Here is a 14,923-nt window from a genome sequence, read left to right as displayed (position 1 = left end):
CCCCAATGCAGAGCAGAGTTGGACAATCCCCTCCCTCGACCAGCTGTTGATGCTTTGCCTGATGCCCAGAGAATGCAGAGAAAAACAAATGCCTTGGGCACAAAGCATCTGACTTATTTTGGGTTTCTACTTTAAACTGTTCTGAACCATGTTTTATTTGTACCTGTTTTTCTCCATTGACTGTGAAGATTGTCAGGTCACCACAGGTGTACATATCTGTGCTGGTCAGATGAGTCTACTCTTAGTGACCGAACACAGTGTGGTTTTATGGGGTTTATGGTGAGTTGGGTCCTAGGTGGACACAACTGGTCATCATCCCAGTTTGAACGATGTAACACTATGAGGAGGAAGGCCAGGACTGCTCCGAGGCAGAGCCCAACCAGCATCCCAGCCTCTCTTCCAGAGATAGAGGTGATGGTGGAGGACACTCCTTCCAGCAGCCTTCATCTCATGTAACAGGTACACCTGTATCTATTACAGGTATCCAAATTAGCTTGGGCACACCAATAGCACATCATGAGACCTCAGGATCAGACCTCTCGCCCTCCAGGTGGATCATGATGCTTGACAAATTTTAACTACTGATTTGGTCTGTGTTCAGAAAGGGAAAAAGAGATAGGAAAAGTTCAGCATTGTGATGTACCTTACATGTCCTCGCTTTCAATCTATATTGACAAAGAAGATGTTTATCTCTGTTCTTTCTTTTCTCCCCACCCTGCCTATACATCACCGAACCTGGGATCACCCAAGGAAACCAATGAGAAAAGAAGAGAACGGAACCAGTCGGTCGGAATATGCAATGACCTCCTCCCAGAACAACAAAACAGTTGATAACAATGCGGTCGTATAATCCCTGAAACCCCGCCAAGGGCACAGGAGGTGGTAAACTTTCAAAGCACACACATGGAGTATGCAAGGTGGGTGAAATAAGGCAACGAAGGGAGCTGTGTGGCCAAGGACTTCATTTCAGAAACAGCGCACACATCAGTGATCCAGAAGGGAAAAGCAGGCTGCTCTCCAGGCTTGCTGCTTCTCCAAGGGAGGATAAACTCACCCACCTGGGCTGCCCGGAGAAAAGGCCTCACAAAGGCATAAGCATTGCATGCTGCATCTCATGAAAGCGATGTTGCAATGCCTCCCGCTTTTCTTCTTCCTCTCTTCCCCCTTACTTTTATGTTTGTATTGAGTATTCACAAAAAGCTGCTGAAGTAGAATCTTTTGAGGAGAGAGTGATCTACCAGAGAGGTGGCAGCTTTTCATAAATGGGTCAGAGGGAGGTGTCTCCCTTTATATGGGAGGACACCTCCCTCTATATAGTGGGAGGTGTTACCTACATGCTTCTCCAACCTGTGCAGTTTTGTACGCTAATAATTCATTCTTAGCATTCTTATTATTTCATTATTAAAAGGGGAACAAAGGTTTTTGTTAAGCCATCAAGGAAAATTTGCATGAACTTGTGACTTGTCCCAGGAAATTTATCCGCAGTCTGGTGACTATGCAATTTCCACGGCTGAAGACTTTTCAGGCAAAAGAAATCAAAATGTAAGATTTTAGCAATTATCATTGCTATTTAAAGAGAGATGTTATTAAGAGGTACTTTGAACATTATTACTTCATAATCAGACTCTTTTTTTTCATCACATTTAAATTTTATCTTTAAAAATGTCCTTCCTTTGCAAAATTCTACACATTTCTCTGTGTTTGCGTCACATTGATTCCCCAGGGAAACTCCTACAGGAAAGATATTGTTTACATCTTGGCGTATTTGGGCGGGATTGTGTTGAAAGGACTAGCAGCCCTTTGAAGTCCTCTTCATTCACTGGTTAGTGTTGTTTTCTTAAAGTGTTAAGTCTCCTGAACTGACCTACTGAGGACATTGCAGGTCTGGCTTGGAGGACCACTTTTGAGGGTCCAGTAAGCTGGTTGTGCCCACGTTAACTCAGTCTCTGCCTCTCCTGAGCCGAGAATGCCGATTATGCCAAATTCAGTGTAATAGCTTAGTATACGTTCCGTGAGGTGGATTGCAGACTATTTAAAGCAAGGCTGAATCTACCCAAATTCATTTCATGTAGGATCTCAGGTTAGACTCAGTAAATAACCCTTAGGATAAAGGTGATGAGACTAGTCGAGATGCTGGTCTTTCCCCACCTCCTGAAAACTTTTCTTCGTGTCATACCTCCACGTGTATGTCTCCGTTTACCTCTGTGCTGAAAGTAGTGATGCAGTCAAAGACAAATTTACACTCTGGCTTCTTGTCCGGACATAAAGCTTCAATACCACTGGGTCTCCGCATCTGTGAGTAACTCCCAGGTGTCAGCCCAGCCTCTGGGATGTGGCTGTGCCCTGGTTGTTATGTCCCTTGGTACTGCAGCACACCAGTTTTATATAAGGATGTGCCTGAACTGCAGAAATCAGACCTTGATTTGAATGCATTCCTGCCTGCAGTTGGTCTATTACTGAGATGCAGAGTTTGGCCTGATGGTAGAGGAAGACAATGTTCTGCAGACCTTCCCCAAAAGAAGCTCTGGGACGTTCAAATCAGCAGTTTCAGCTCAGGCCCATCTGTAGCTTTCTATTACCTGTTGAACAATAGGGTGTATGTAAATATAAGTATCTTTTCAATGATAAAATGAAATGCTGCTATATACTGCTCTTGAGAAATTTATGGATTTATTCATTTAGCTTTTTAGTCTGTCATCACTATGTAGAAGTTTAACCACATAAAATTATTTTTTAAAGCTAGATCTTCTTGGGAAGTGAATGCAATTACAAAAGTGAAAGGGAATAAGTAACCCTTTGCCCAAGAGTACGATCATTCCCAGACACAGTCATTTTGTGTGCTTGCACAAGACAGAGTGATATGTTCTTAGATCCAAAGTGGGATTAAAATGACAGGATTTACACTTTGAGTCTAGTATCCCAAATGATGATTGCCTAAAGCACTTAGCTCCTAAATACTATAATAATAATATTACAAGTATATTTCTAGAATATTTTTTAAGCTATAACATTTATTTTGATGTAGTTACCTATGTTTGCCTTTCTTTTTTTACTCCACTTGTTTCAGCCTAAATATGAAAATGTGGCATAGTTTGAGACTGGTTGCATGTGTCTCTGAGAGTATAAAGTATGAATGCAGATAAGTTTAGCATGATAGAGGCTCAGGATTAGCACTTTCTCCTAAAGGTTGTTGGTTTTATTTTATTCCTAGTTCAGCTTTAAAGGCATGTTCTGTGAGGTGAAAATCACAACAAGTCCATCAAAATGCATCTGTTTTTGCAAGAAAGAGATGGTCACTAGACACTGTCTGATTTTCATTGATGTAAATGGTAAAATGTCCTCACTAGAGAAGACCCTGGTGCATGACACAACCCACAAGCAAACCCCCCCAGGCCTCCTGAGGACTCCTTAGGAGAACATAAACATTAAAAACTTCATGGAGAGCGGGGAGGCGGGGCATTGCAAGACGTACTACATGCGGACTAGGATCTGTTTTCAACTCTGCCACTGAATCTGCTCTTTACTAGCAAGTAATTTTGCCTCTCTGTGCCTCAATTTACCCATCTGTATAATCAAGATAAAAGTATGTACCAGCTCTGTGGCAGTATTTTGAGAGATATAGATGTAGCTTATTTGCATAGGCAGATATACACTATCGTTATATGCAACATGCTGATAAATGTGTTTGGGCACATAATCACCATAATAGTTCTTGGAACAGACATTTCCCTTGTGCTTTTCTAATGCATTGGCCACAGAAGAGCAGCAGCAGACAGCCCGAGAGCTGCTCCTCTGCTTGCCCAGATACTTTGCTCTCAGCCCTCACACCATGGCACGGCAAGGAGAGGTGGGAAATCTTCCATGAGGTAGTTTTGCCTTTAGATTCCTGCCTAGATACAGTTGACTACACTGCACTAAAATTTAAAGTGATATTCAGAAGTGCTTAGAAAAGTATACTGGAAGCAGATGTAAGTCTTCAGAAAAGAAAGGCTAGAAAGGCATTGTCTCTCAGGAGTGAATTCAGAAGCCTGCTGATGTGGTATGAGCTTGTGTTTAACACTCTACAGACTACTTGCAAAGCTTTTATAAGAGAGGCTTCTATGCTTCCTTATTGTACTATAATTAAATACAAAAGGAAAAGAGTAGGCCTGATGGATAAGCGCTTCACTAAGCAGTGATCCTGGGTCTGGGGAACTGGCAATCTAATATGCAGCTTTAAAAGCATTTTGAGTTCCTTTTTAGCCACCAAAGCATCAGGGATAGAAAGGTCCTTCATAACTCCGTTCACAAAATAGCCGGATCCCCAGCAGATGCAAAGGTGACCAGTTTCTACACAGAAGTTACCTGTTCTGCTCTGACCACCAGACAGACTGAGCAAACTGCTGTGCTCAGTCTGAGGGAGAGCAGCCACTCAAAATCTCTTCTCAAGGATCACCACTAGCGGGGAGTGCACTTTAAGGGCCTGAGCTGTTGAGTTTCCTTGTTCCTCAGCAGCATCAGGAAGGTGGAGCTGCCACCCTTCCTGACCCACACCCAACTCAGCGGTGTGCCTGGGAAAGCATCTCTGCCTTGGACAGATGCTGCAAAAACAGACATGGAAGGAAAGAGGAAAGTTCTACTAAGTATAAGATATAAATATACTGAGATATATATATCTATACAGAGACCTAATTGTCCGGTCTTGCATGCCATATGGTCACAGCATGTGAAGAAAGTGTGGGCATCCTGCTCCAACCAGGTCATGACCATAGACACTGCCAAGCAATGGAGAATCAGGCCGATGGTAGATATGTATTTACGATACTCCTTGCACCTGTACAAACAAAAATATATTATTTTAAACTGCAACATAGTGTGTTTAAATCAATGCATGAATGTAAATATTCTAAGATCTGCCTTCTTGACTGTGTACCACATGTACAGATGAAAACGAATATTGTTTATAGGAAATCTGTATCAGTGGTTAAATGACTAAAGAGAAAAAAAATATCAAAATTAATGTTGTCATGTTTCTCAAACAAGCCATTAATATATATTTAGTATTTAAGGATATTGCTCAATAAGTATGTTCTGTACCAAAAACTGTGTTGCATATACAGATTGTGCAGTACCCTATTTTAAAAAGCCACCATAATTAATTTTTATTTTAAATAAAAATGTACTTGTAAAAAGTCTCCTGTGTCCTGTCAGTTATGTAGTTGAGAGCAGTCTACACGTTGAAGGGAGGAATGGCTGCAGTGCCTCTTCAGCACTCTTTTATTTCCCAAATTCACCCTGCTTGCATGAACACTTTCTGTTACGGTTTTGGAGAAGCTTGGGGCTGCTGCTTGTGCATGTGTCCAGCCAGGTTCTGGTTCTGTCTCGCCTAAACCTGCAGTTTAATCCCAGATATGTGCACTGCTGGTGCTGTGTAAGCAAAGGAATTACACTCAGACACTCCTGCAGCCCCACAAAGTTCATGAAATCCTTTCTCTTTATGCTGAGAGGCTAGAAGTTTCCCTAACAACATAGTCTAGTTTTAGACTTATTTCTTTGTCTTTCACATAACACTACATACCTTTATTTATTTTGGTGCAAGAGATAATATGCATCATTTTATATTCTAACTCCCTGGGTGGGCTTCACCCTCCCTTTTCCATGCAAGAACAAAAGCCAGTTATGGACCAGTCCTTCAGCAGACCAACACTGACGCAGAGTAATTAAACCTGTGTCCTTTTGCTGGTATTCACCCCTCCCTGTTCAGAGCACACCTTGCGTGAGGTTCTCTGAAGCCAAGGGGCTGCCACAACCTGAACCCCTCCTTCACAGTGGGGTCTTCCTTCCCCAGCCACAGAAGGAGGCTGAAGTAATTCCCCAGGGACTGCCAGGTGCCTGACGGAGGTCAGTTGAACACCAGCCATGGGATGGGAGGATTTTATTATAAATCAGGAGGCATCTTGGTTGTCTTTAGTTCCCAAGACGATATTCCCTAACAGTTTTTGCTGGTCCCTTAAGAATTATTTCATGTCCCAGCTGGACAAAAACCTTAAATGGGACTGAGGAACGCTAATCATCTAGCATGGCAGGAGTATGAAGGGTCTGGAGCACAAGTCTTATGAGGATCGGCTGAGGGAGCTGGGGATGTTTAGTTTGGAGGAACAAAGGCTCAAGGAAAACCTTATCTCTCTCTACAGCTACCTGTAGAGAAGGAGGTTCTAACAAGGTGGGGGTCAGTTTCTTCTCCCAAATAACAAGCGATAGGACAAAAGAAGAGGGCCTCAAGTTGCACCAAGGGAGTTTTATATTGGATATTAAGAAAAATTTCTTCACCGAAAGAAGCATTGGACGGGGCTGCCCAGGGAAGTGGTAGAGTCACCAACCCTGGACCTATTTAAAAGACATGTAGATGTGCCACTTAGGGACATGGTTTAGCGGTGAACAGGGTGGTGCTAAGTTAGTGGTTGGACTTGATGATCCTTTTCCAACATAAACAATTCTATGATTCTATAATGAAAAGTGATCGAGTGGCAGTTTAATGAATTACAGCAATAACCATTCTGTCATAGACTATGATATCCAGCAGACTTAAATATCAGAGACATTTCGCAGAAGAAAATTTCCACATTAAAATTTCCCTGTGACCACTGAGAAAGAAAAATGCCTCTGGAAGTCATTGACCCCTGCTTCAGGCATCAAAGCTGTTGGATAAACATTCCTACCTCCCATTTGCAGCAGAGGAAGAAGGATGCCACTTTGAAGAGGAGATCGCCACAATCAGGAAGAGACCACAGAGAAACCATGCAGCAGAAAAAAAGTAGGGCACACCCTGGTGAAATTCTGGTGAGGTCCCTCAAGTCCTACTTACACTAAAAATATCAGCCCAAAATTCCGTGCTGTTTGGCTGAGCTCTTGTCATGCTTTAGCTATGGTGAAATAGTCACAGCAAGCAACAGGAGCATTGGGTGCAAATTTGATTAGACTAGAGCACAGTAAAAGAGCTCCAAACCTAAAACCAAGGTTACATCTTGAGCATAGCTGAAAACATTGTTAAATAATGCAGTATGCAGCAACTTGCTGTGCTGAAGAGCCTGGTGTTGCCTGGTATGCTTTTCCTCCACTGTCCCATCACTGGAAACCTGTGTTATGATACCAGAGAGAAATTAGATTACGAAGTTTTAATATATTTGGAGAGGGAACAAGAAATTTGTAATGAGAGGGATGGAGTGTATTCTGTGATTTCGGTAATATAAAATCATGAAGTCCTTTTCACTAGTTTCATCTAGGCACATGCATTTCCAAAGTCTACATCATTTTAAAAGATGTCCAGTACAATTAGTTTCAAACTAGAGCTTTCTCCATTTCTGAAATATGCTCTTGTTTGGGCATGCTTGATTCATGGAGTTGTAATCTTTGCCCAAAAAGCAATCAAATGTTTTAAAAAAACAACCAACAACTGATGTTATAGTGTGTATTATCCTTCAGTTACTAAAGTGTTAACATTTTAATATATGTTTCTTTCTTATCAAAAATATCCCTTCAGAGCTGATCTTCCATTAATACAGATTTTATCTAAGCCATTTCCTTAAGGTTCTTTCCTAACTATTATGTCTTCAACCAGAAGACACACAGAAACAGTTGTTTAATTGCAAGCTAACGAGAAGTTGCCCTTGAAAGTGGCCTGAAACTACTTTTTTTTTTTTTTTACTGTTCAGGAAAAGATACTGAGAATATTAATACCAAGATACCTAACATGTTTTGAACTTGTCTTATTTTTGGTTTTAGTTGAAATAAAAACCCTCACTTTCGTGAGTGCAACATTTAAACTCTTGTCCTGCTGCCTCTGTCTTATGCCATGGCACAGTTTAGTATATCCATGGCGATTGGCAATTCTCCTGATTAGACTGAGTGTCCTGCCAGCCCAACCTGTCTGGGTGTGAGCATCCATGCAGTGCTGTGAGCCCTGGCAAGGGCTCCTTACCTGATCAGCTAATATATAGCACATGAGATGTCCTGACAGCCATGGAGGGAGGTACGAACCCCTGGATGAAGTATGCAGTCCCTGCAGGGGTGTTTTCTGGGGAGAGGAGGAATGGTGCAACTGCTGAGCACAATATGGAGCACCAATACCCACTTTGGGCCCTTGGTACAGACAGTCACTGAAGAAGTTAAGATGCAGCAGCAAACCAATTGAGGCTGGAGGTAGGTAGTCAAACCCCCTGTATCATATATTATTAAATGCCATAAAAAACATTATACCCATGAAAGAAGCATTCCTGCACTAACTAGAGTTTCTGATCAGTCTCCAGTGTTGCTGGGGAGGGGGCAGGGCAGGGCAGATGTGATGCTTGGAGACCCAGCTCTGCTTCCCTTAACAACTTACAAAAGAAAATCCTATGGATTTAAATTTCTCCCTTGTTGTATAAATGGCAAGGCTTTAAGAAGCTGATTTTGTCATGAGTGCTGGCTAGAAGCATAAAATCTTTTTAATGGCTGTTGGTTTCCTTAACCTGTGAGCTCTCATAAAAAAAGTAGTTAAATTGTATATATATATATATGTATGTATATATATCTGCCTGAAAGTATTTTATATGATATATCACTGTGGCTGAAAGAGAAAGGAAGTTTCTTTGTAAATAGCAGCTGGCTGTTTTCCTTTCCTGTGCATTGAAATAAATTTCATGAATTCATTTTCGTGCAGCACAAAAAGAACTTGGAGCCTGAACGTGAATAAATTTCCCTTTACGTTCGGCATCACTTCCCCCTGCACACACAGACAGAAATGCTTTCAGTATTTAAGTTTCATTTAACACGGGCGTAGTCGGAAGCAGAAAAGAAAATATAAAGAAAAGCAGCAGTACAGCAGACACATCCCAGTGAATGAGCCTGTGAGCCAGAGACAGCCTCTCCTATTTTGATTTGTAATTTGAGGATAATTCAATTAGACATTTCAAGCAATTTAAACATTCATGTATTGTCCAGCACCAAAGCATGAACTGTTCAGCAGCAAACAAGACCTGACAGCCTTAGCAGGCCGAGTGAAAATCCCAATGTTTAAAAGGAAAAGCCTTCATCTAATTGATGCCTACCGGAAAATTAAAAAAAAAAAAAGAAGGGGCGGGGGGGGGGGGGTGCAGGGGTGTACCGGGAGAGTGAGAGAAGTACAAAGGACAGAGTGAGGGGTGTATCCTGGCTGTGGGCTTCACACCTCATTTGCAGCCATTTGCTTAACAGAATATTTCAAAGCCTGTGTGTTCCTTTTAAGGAGGGATTAAAACACAAATGCACCTGATCACCCATCTGCTCACCTCTCCAGAGGTAGCAGAAAGGCAGGCAGGCATTCAGGAGCAAAATGGGAAATTTTCATAAGCAGCTGCTTGTGAAAGCCAGGTCCCTCCTGCCCACACTCAGCCACACTGAGGTGTCTGAAGGTATTGCCCCATCCCAAGGTCCTGGTGCTGTACCCAAGCAGCAGGAGGGAGTGCTGCCTGGACCCATGGCCCCCTCAGAGGTGGCAGGGAGAAATCAGAGAGCAGGAAACTCCCGGAGCCTATTTCACCACAACAAGGCATAGCACAGCTCCTTGCTCAGCATCATGAGCCTGACACCTGCTGCCCTGCTCACCCTGGCTGCCCTGGCCACCAGCAACCAAATCCCTGTGGGGTAACCATGGAGTACATGGCTCTGCACCCACAAATGGAGATACTGGCTGCTGGGGTGATAGCTTAGTGGTATTAAAACACTGGATGTAATAATAATGCAAGAATTTCAGGTGGAATTTCAAACAAGAGTGTTTCAGAGCCTTGTTTGCTTTAAACATTTTGTCCCTTGTGACCTCTGGACCCAGGGGAAGAAATGCTATTTGCCTTGTCCCCAGCAAGTTGCCCTGGAAGCAGGAGGTCACCCTAACCTAGGGACTGGCTGACTGACTGCTTTGATAGACACAGACTTGGATTGCTCAAAGTCATTCCTTTGCTAACAACTTTTAGAGGAAGGTGATGAAAGCATCAGGAATCATCAAGTAAAATTTTCTGGCAGGCTATGTGCCTCTGGTGTCCCTTCAACAGCCCCTCAGAAAATCTCTGGAGTAGAAAACTCATATGTAAAATTTTCTAGGAATGTATCACACCTACCCCCTCTTCATTTTAAGCATTACACAGGACCAAGTTTGGATGGTAAAACCACAAAAAGTACATACAGTACACATGGATGCCAGAAACAGTGGTAATTTTCTTGGGCCATTCTATTTGAAGACCCAGTGTTTAGCATGCTTATAACCTATAGGTGTGAACAGTTTGTGCTGAAATTTTCCAAGCTGACTTCTGCTGCAAGCTGACCTTTGCATTTGTCCAGGAGTTGAAGAAGAACAGTTTCTTCCAAGAATGATATTTGGGAAAAAAATATTATAACAAAACCTAACAGTAACTTCTGACTGGTTTTTTTGAGAATCTCTAATTCCTTCAATCTTTGGAGATGGATTAAATTTGATAAGCCGAGCAATGTTTTTATTAACAGTTACAAGCCTCTGGAAACTCAGGGTTTCCCTTCTTTACGGGCCATTTAGACTGGATAGGTAAGTCCACTGAAAAGCCTCTCTGCAGTGAGGTTGCTTCATTTCTTAACATTCCTACTAAAATTAAGACACTGAAGTTCAATCAGTTCTTGTCCAAGAATTATTCAATTCAATATATGTAATAAAAACAAGAGTTGAGCTAAATAAAAGAAATGCAACTCATTTGTTTTTAAAGCTCAAAACCATTTGTAAGTTTAGTTCAAAATTAGTGGTGAGTTTTGCTCAAAATATTTGCAATAGTTAGGATGCTCTCATCTTCAGATATCTTGGTAGGAACACACCTTAGTAGAATATAAAAAACACTTAGGAGAAATAAAAAGTAGAACCTTCCTACTCATGGTATTTTTTTACCTTGAAACAGGTGATGTTGGTCATACATGCAGATAGAGACCTTCAGCATTAGAAATCCCTCAAATGAATGACCATGTGAATCTGCTCCACTCTCCTGTTTCCTGATACCTTTGGCACTGCACAGACAAAGCTATGATTTTACAGCTATCTAAACCTGCCTCCTGCATGCAGATACATTCAGACACACACATAGATGTACACATGCTGACTGTCTATAAGTAAGCAGCAACTATCTGCAATTTTCCATGGCAGTGCAGCATAAACTGTTTCAAGGCATCTTTTGAGGAAAGAATTTCTCCCTGCCCCCAACCATTGAGGCAGAATTGTCATTATCTGATTCTCCTTTGAAAAACTATGGGGGAAGGAGGAGAAGAGGGGGAAAGGGAGTGGGAGATATCTCTGGGTTTATCTTTTTCCCCAACTTTTTTTATGTACTGAAGATGCAAATCTGAAGTTACTGAGGCTTTATGGGATGGAGGAATGGACTGGAATGAAGAAATTACAGATTCAGCGGCTATTTTATTTGGGGTTTGTTTTTCCTCATGCCTCATCACCTGTAATATGAATTCAGGTCTCCAAATTGGAGGTTTGGCTGCATTTCAGTGACTCATGAGTTTCAGATTACGATCTTTTTGTGTTGAAGAAGCTTGTCCAGGAAGAAAAAAGAAATGCATATTTAGCAAGCAGTTCCTTAGGTGAGGCATCAGGCTGTGTGGTGCCCACAAGGTTGCATGCCATCTTTAATGGCCCTACTAAAAGCAGTAGAACTACTCCATAGAAATAGGCATGGGGAAAAGCACCAGAAGTTTATTTTAGTAATTGTAATGTTGTGTAGGAATTGTGTTGATCAGATACCAGATGGAGCCAAGCACTTTTAGAATTAAAATTTATCATTTCTGAGAGAAAAAAAAAGTCTTCTCTGAAATGCTATTTACCTTACAAACAGGAAACTGATCTATCATAAATTGGAGTGATGCTCTAAATTCAACATTCCCTTTAAGAGTTTTGACTTACCAAGATGAGTCTTGTGATGAAGTCCCATTTGGTATTTCTACTGTGCTGGGTGTTGTCTAAATGTGCTGAGAGACATTCTCTGTCCAGCACCATGTGATCTGAATTGGCTCCACTTCTGCTGTCAGTACCTTGAGGAATATCAGTAATATTGCAGTTTCATTTGTCATAGGGAGAAGAGGTTTATTCTCAACACCTGTGATTTACAAAGCCACTGAATACTTGAGGCAGGATTTCTCTCATGTAATTTCAACCAAACTAAAAATGTAGTGTTTAATACATCTAAATTCTCAAGAATCTTGTTTTCAGTGGAGAAAGATGGCATCTCCAGATGGCAACCCATCTTACCCTAAAATAAGTACCTATGCCTGGGGGGGCTGAACAGCCTCAGTCTGTTTGGTTGCATAGGAACAACTGCTGTAACACAGAACATGTCTCACAGGGTCTGAATTTACTGATGCTGCTGCACACAGGCAGTTCAGCAGGGCGGGCAGCATCCAGTCCAGTGATGTCAGACACCCATTGTAGTGGAACATTATGCAGAATTGGGTAACAATAATCAATAATCAATAATCAGAGTATGAACAGTCCATCCAAAACTGGACATATTCATACAAACTTGTACAGAATATGCAACTTCATTCTGGAAAACACAGTCAATTCATTAATACAAAACAAGACTTTATGAAATTTGATGCAAAACACCGTGTGTGTGTGTGTGTGTGTGCACATATTTGTATGTGTGCACATGGATACAATTTAGTTCAGTCTGCATAGATGAATGTTATTCTGAAAATAATAATTCTCAGGCAGACAATACCTTTGAGGTCACTTGCACAGCCTGGTCAGGCACCCACTGAATGGGACAGCTGAAGAGCCTGTGGTGCCTCCTCCTCACTCCCAGCCAGGAGCAGCACATGCAGCACAGGCTTTCACAGCAGTTTTGGGTCATGGCTGCTCAGAGGTTCAGCTACTGTCTCCAGAGAAAGAAACCCAAACTGGGACCTCAGGGGGGTCTGGAGAGCACATGGGAGAAGACCCAGTGATCCCAGCCCAGCCTTCTGGTAAGGCCAGCTCTCCAATGTTGCAGTGAACATGGAAATGCAGATTGCAAGGGTATTAAAGCACTAAGCCCCTCTTCCTACAATCCATTTTCTTTTTTAGGCTAAGAAAAGCTGTAGCAGCCATAGGACACCTTCAAATCTGTTTTTCCTCCTATTTTGAGCAGTTTCTCATATCAGGGAAAAGAACCCAGATGCATAAGTGAGGAAGGGAATGCCCTTTGACCCGACTCGCCTCAGGGTGAGGAGCTGCATCATCTATCCAAGTGGGCTGGTCACACATTGTTGACAAAAATGACCGGAGCTGTCCAAAAAGCCAACTCAACCCTTCTGATGGCTCAGTCTGTCACCATCAGCTGAATTCAGCACACATTGCACAGACGTGCCCTTTCTCCAAGGGAATCAAGCAGCTGAAAACAACATGACACTCTATCAGCTTAGGAAAGCTTAAAACCAATAAGCACTGAGTTTGGGTTTTCAGGGATTTTCTGCCTTGACTTACATTTAACCATCAGAAAGAAGGGGGGGAAAAAAAGAGAGAATCTAAAATATACTAGCTATGAACCCACCTTTCCCAAACATTTCAAACCCTCAAGCCCAGTTACTCCAGGAAAACATGCCTTTATTCTAGGAATGTTCCTGTTAATGTTATTCATAGCATGAACAGATATTTTTAAAATATCTCTTTCACAATTGTTTTTCAAACCTGTTAACCACTCTCCTAGTTACCCAAACAACTTGTCTATACAGGGTGAGATCTGCTTCAGGACAGTTTCTCTCTGTCAGATTATGCATCATTCTCTAGAGTGTGTCTGGAAAACAATCATAATGTCAGATCTTGCTTTGGCCTGTATTAATTTTCAGCTGTAACTGAATTAAGACAATGGCCTGTAAATAATGTGTATGAATGAGATAGATCATCAGCTGAGGCTGCAAACCCTTGATGTTAGATTAGAGAAGGAGATCTTAACTATCAAAGGTGCCCAGCGAATGATCCTGGCTGCTGATAATTAAGGCTCTGCTAAAACTGCCAGACCTGAAGAACTGAGGAGGGGAAATGGAGCTGTGTGGTTAATGTTTTTTATAGAGTGATGCCCTAAGTGTACTAATATCCATGGCTTGACTCCCATGGACTGGGTTGGTATAGGACCTTGGCTGCTGGTCGGTTTGTGTTCAGGTTTTCCAGACCAAAGGGAGTGCTGTTTCATACAGATTTCTGGGGCTTGAAGTAGATAAGATTATGTTTGTTGAAACCAAAGTATAAAAGGTTTATCTTAAGTTTTGTTTTGCATAAAGGAACACATTTTAAAATTACACTGAAGATGAAAACAGTTATTCCATATTCTGTTCTGTACATTTTATTCCATACTTAATATACCAGGTTACAGACTAAGGTGATGCACAAGTGATGAGATTCTTATTTGCAGTAGAGGTGGGAAAATCCCTTCAATAACAAAGACAGAATTCATCTCCTTATCATATGATAGTGATAACTAAAACTAATATACATTAGATATGACATTTGGATACTGAAGAATAACCTGCATTCCACATTTGTTGTGATGATTCATAGCAATGAACTTGACCCAAAAAAGGCTACATAATGCTCAGCATTATTAATAATAATCATTATTCAGAGAATTCTCAGATGGATTAATTCAACTTCCTTTCTGCGACAGCTCTGGTCTCTTTTTATTCTGTATGTTCATTTTATTCCCTTCTAATTAAATGTGATTTTCCCAGTAGATGCCTATATGTTTTTACTCATATATTTGACTCAACAGAGCTGAGCAATGAGCATCCCATCCTGCTCACCACCTCACCGCTGAGGCTCAGCCTCACAGCCTCATGTGCTGCATGAAACCACTCTCAGAGAAAGTCATAGCTCTGGAAAAGCACTGGAGGGAAAAGTTGTCACATTTTGGTGAAGCCCCTGTTGCAGATCATGTCC

At 41.6% G+C, this 14,923-nt stretch overlaps 1 protein-coding gene across 3 annotated transcripts in view; it reads left to right on the top strand.

Moving 5' to 3' along the window:
* Positions 1 to 5,174, top strand: part of PRIMA1 (proline rich membrane anchor 1) — a 54,740-nt gene extending 49,566 nt beyond the window's left edge. For 2 of the 3 annotated variants that reach the window (XM_027729427.2, XM_027729426.2), the window contains one exon: positions 751 to 5,174. In XM_027729427.2, coding sequence (XP_027585228.1) covers positions 751 to 850 — 100 coding nt within the window. In that variant the 3' untranslated portion in view covers positions 851 to 5,174. The remainder of the gene's footprint in view (positions 1 to 750) is intronic. The other variant, XM_039382676.1, reaches the window with a different exon arrangement.
* The last annotated feature ends 9,749 nt before the right edge of the window (positions 5,175 to 14,923 follow it).

This window comes from Pipra filicauda, unplaced genomic scaffold (genome assembly GCF_003945595.2).
Source record: "Pipra filicauda isolate LSUMZ 115617 unplaced genomic scaffold, ASM394559v2 scaffold27_size4233163_pilon, whole genome shotgun sequence".
Taxonomy (NCBI): domain Eukaryota; kingdom Metazoa; phylum Chordata; class Aves; order Passeriformes; family Pipridae; genus Pipra; species Pipra filicauda.
The sequence above is the reverse complement of the archived record's forward strand: the minus strand, read 5'-3'. Positions and strand labels throughout refer to the sequence as shown.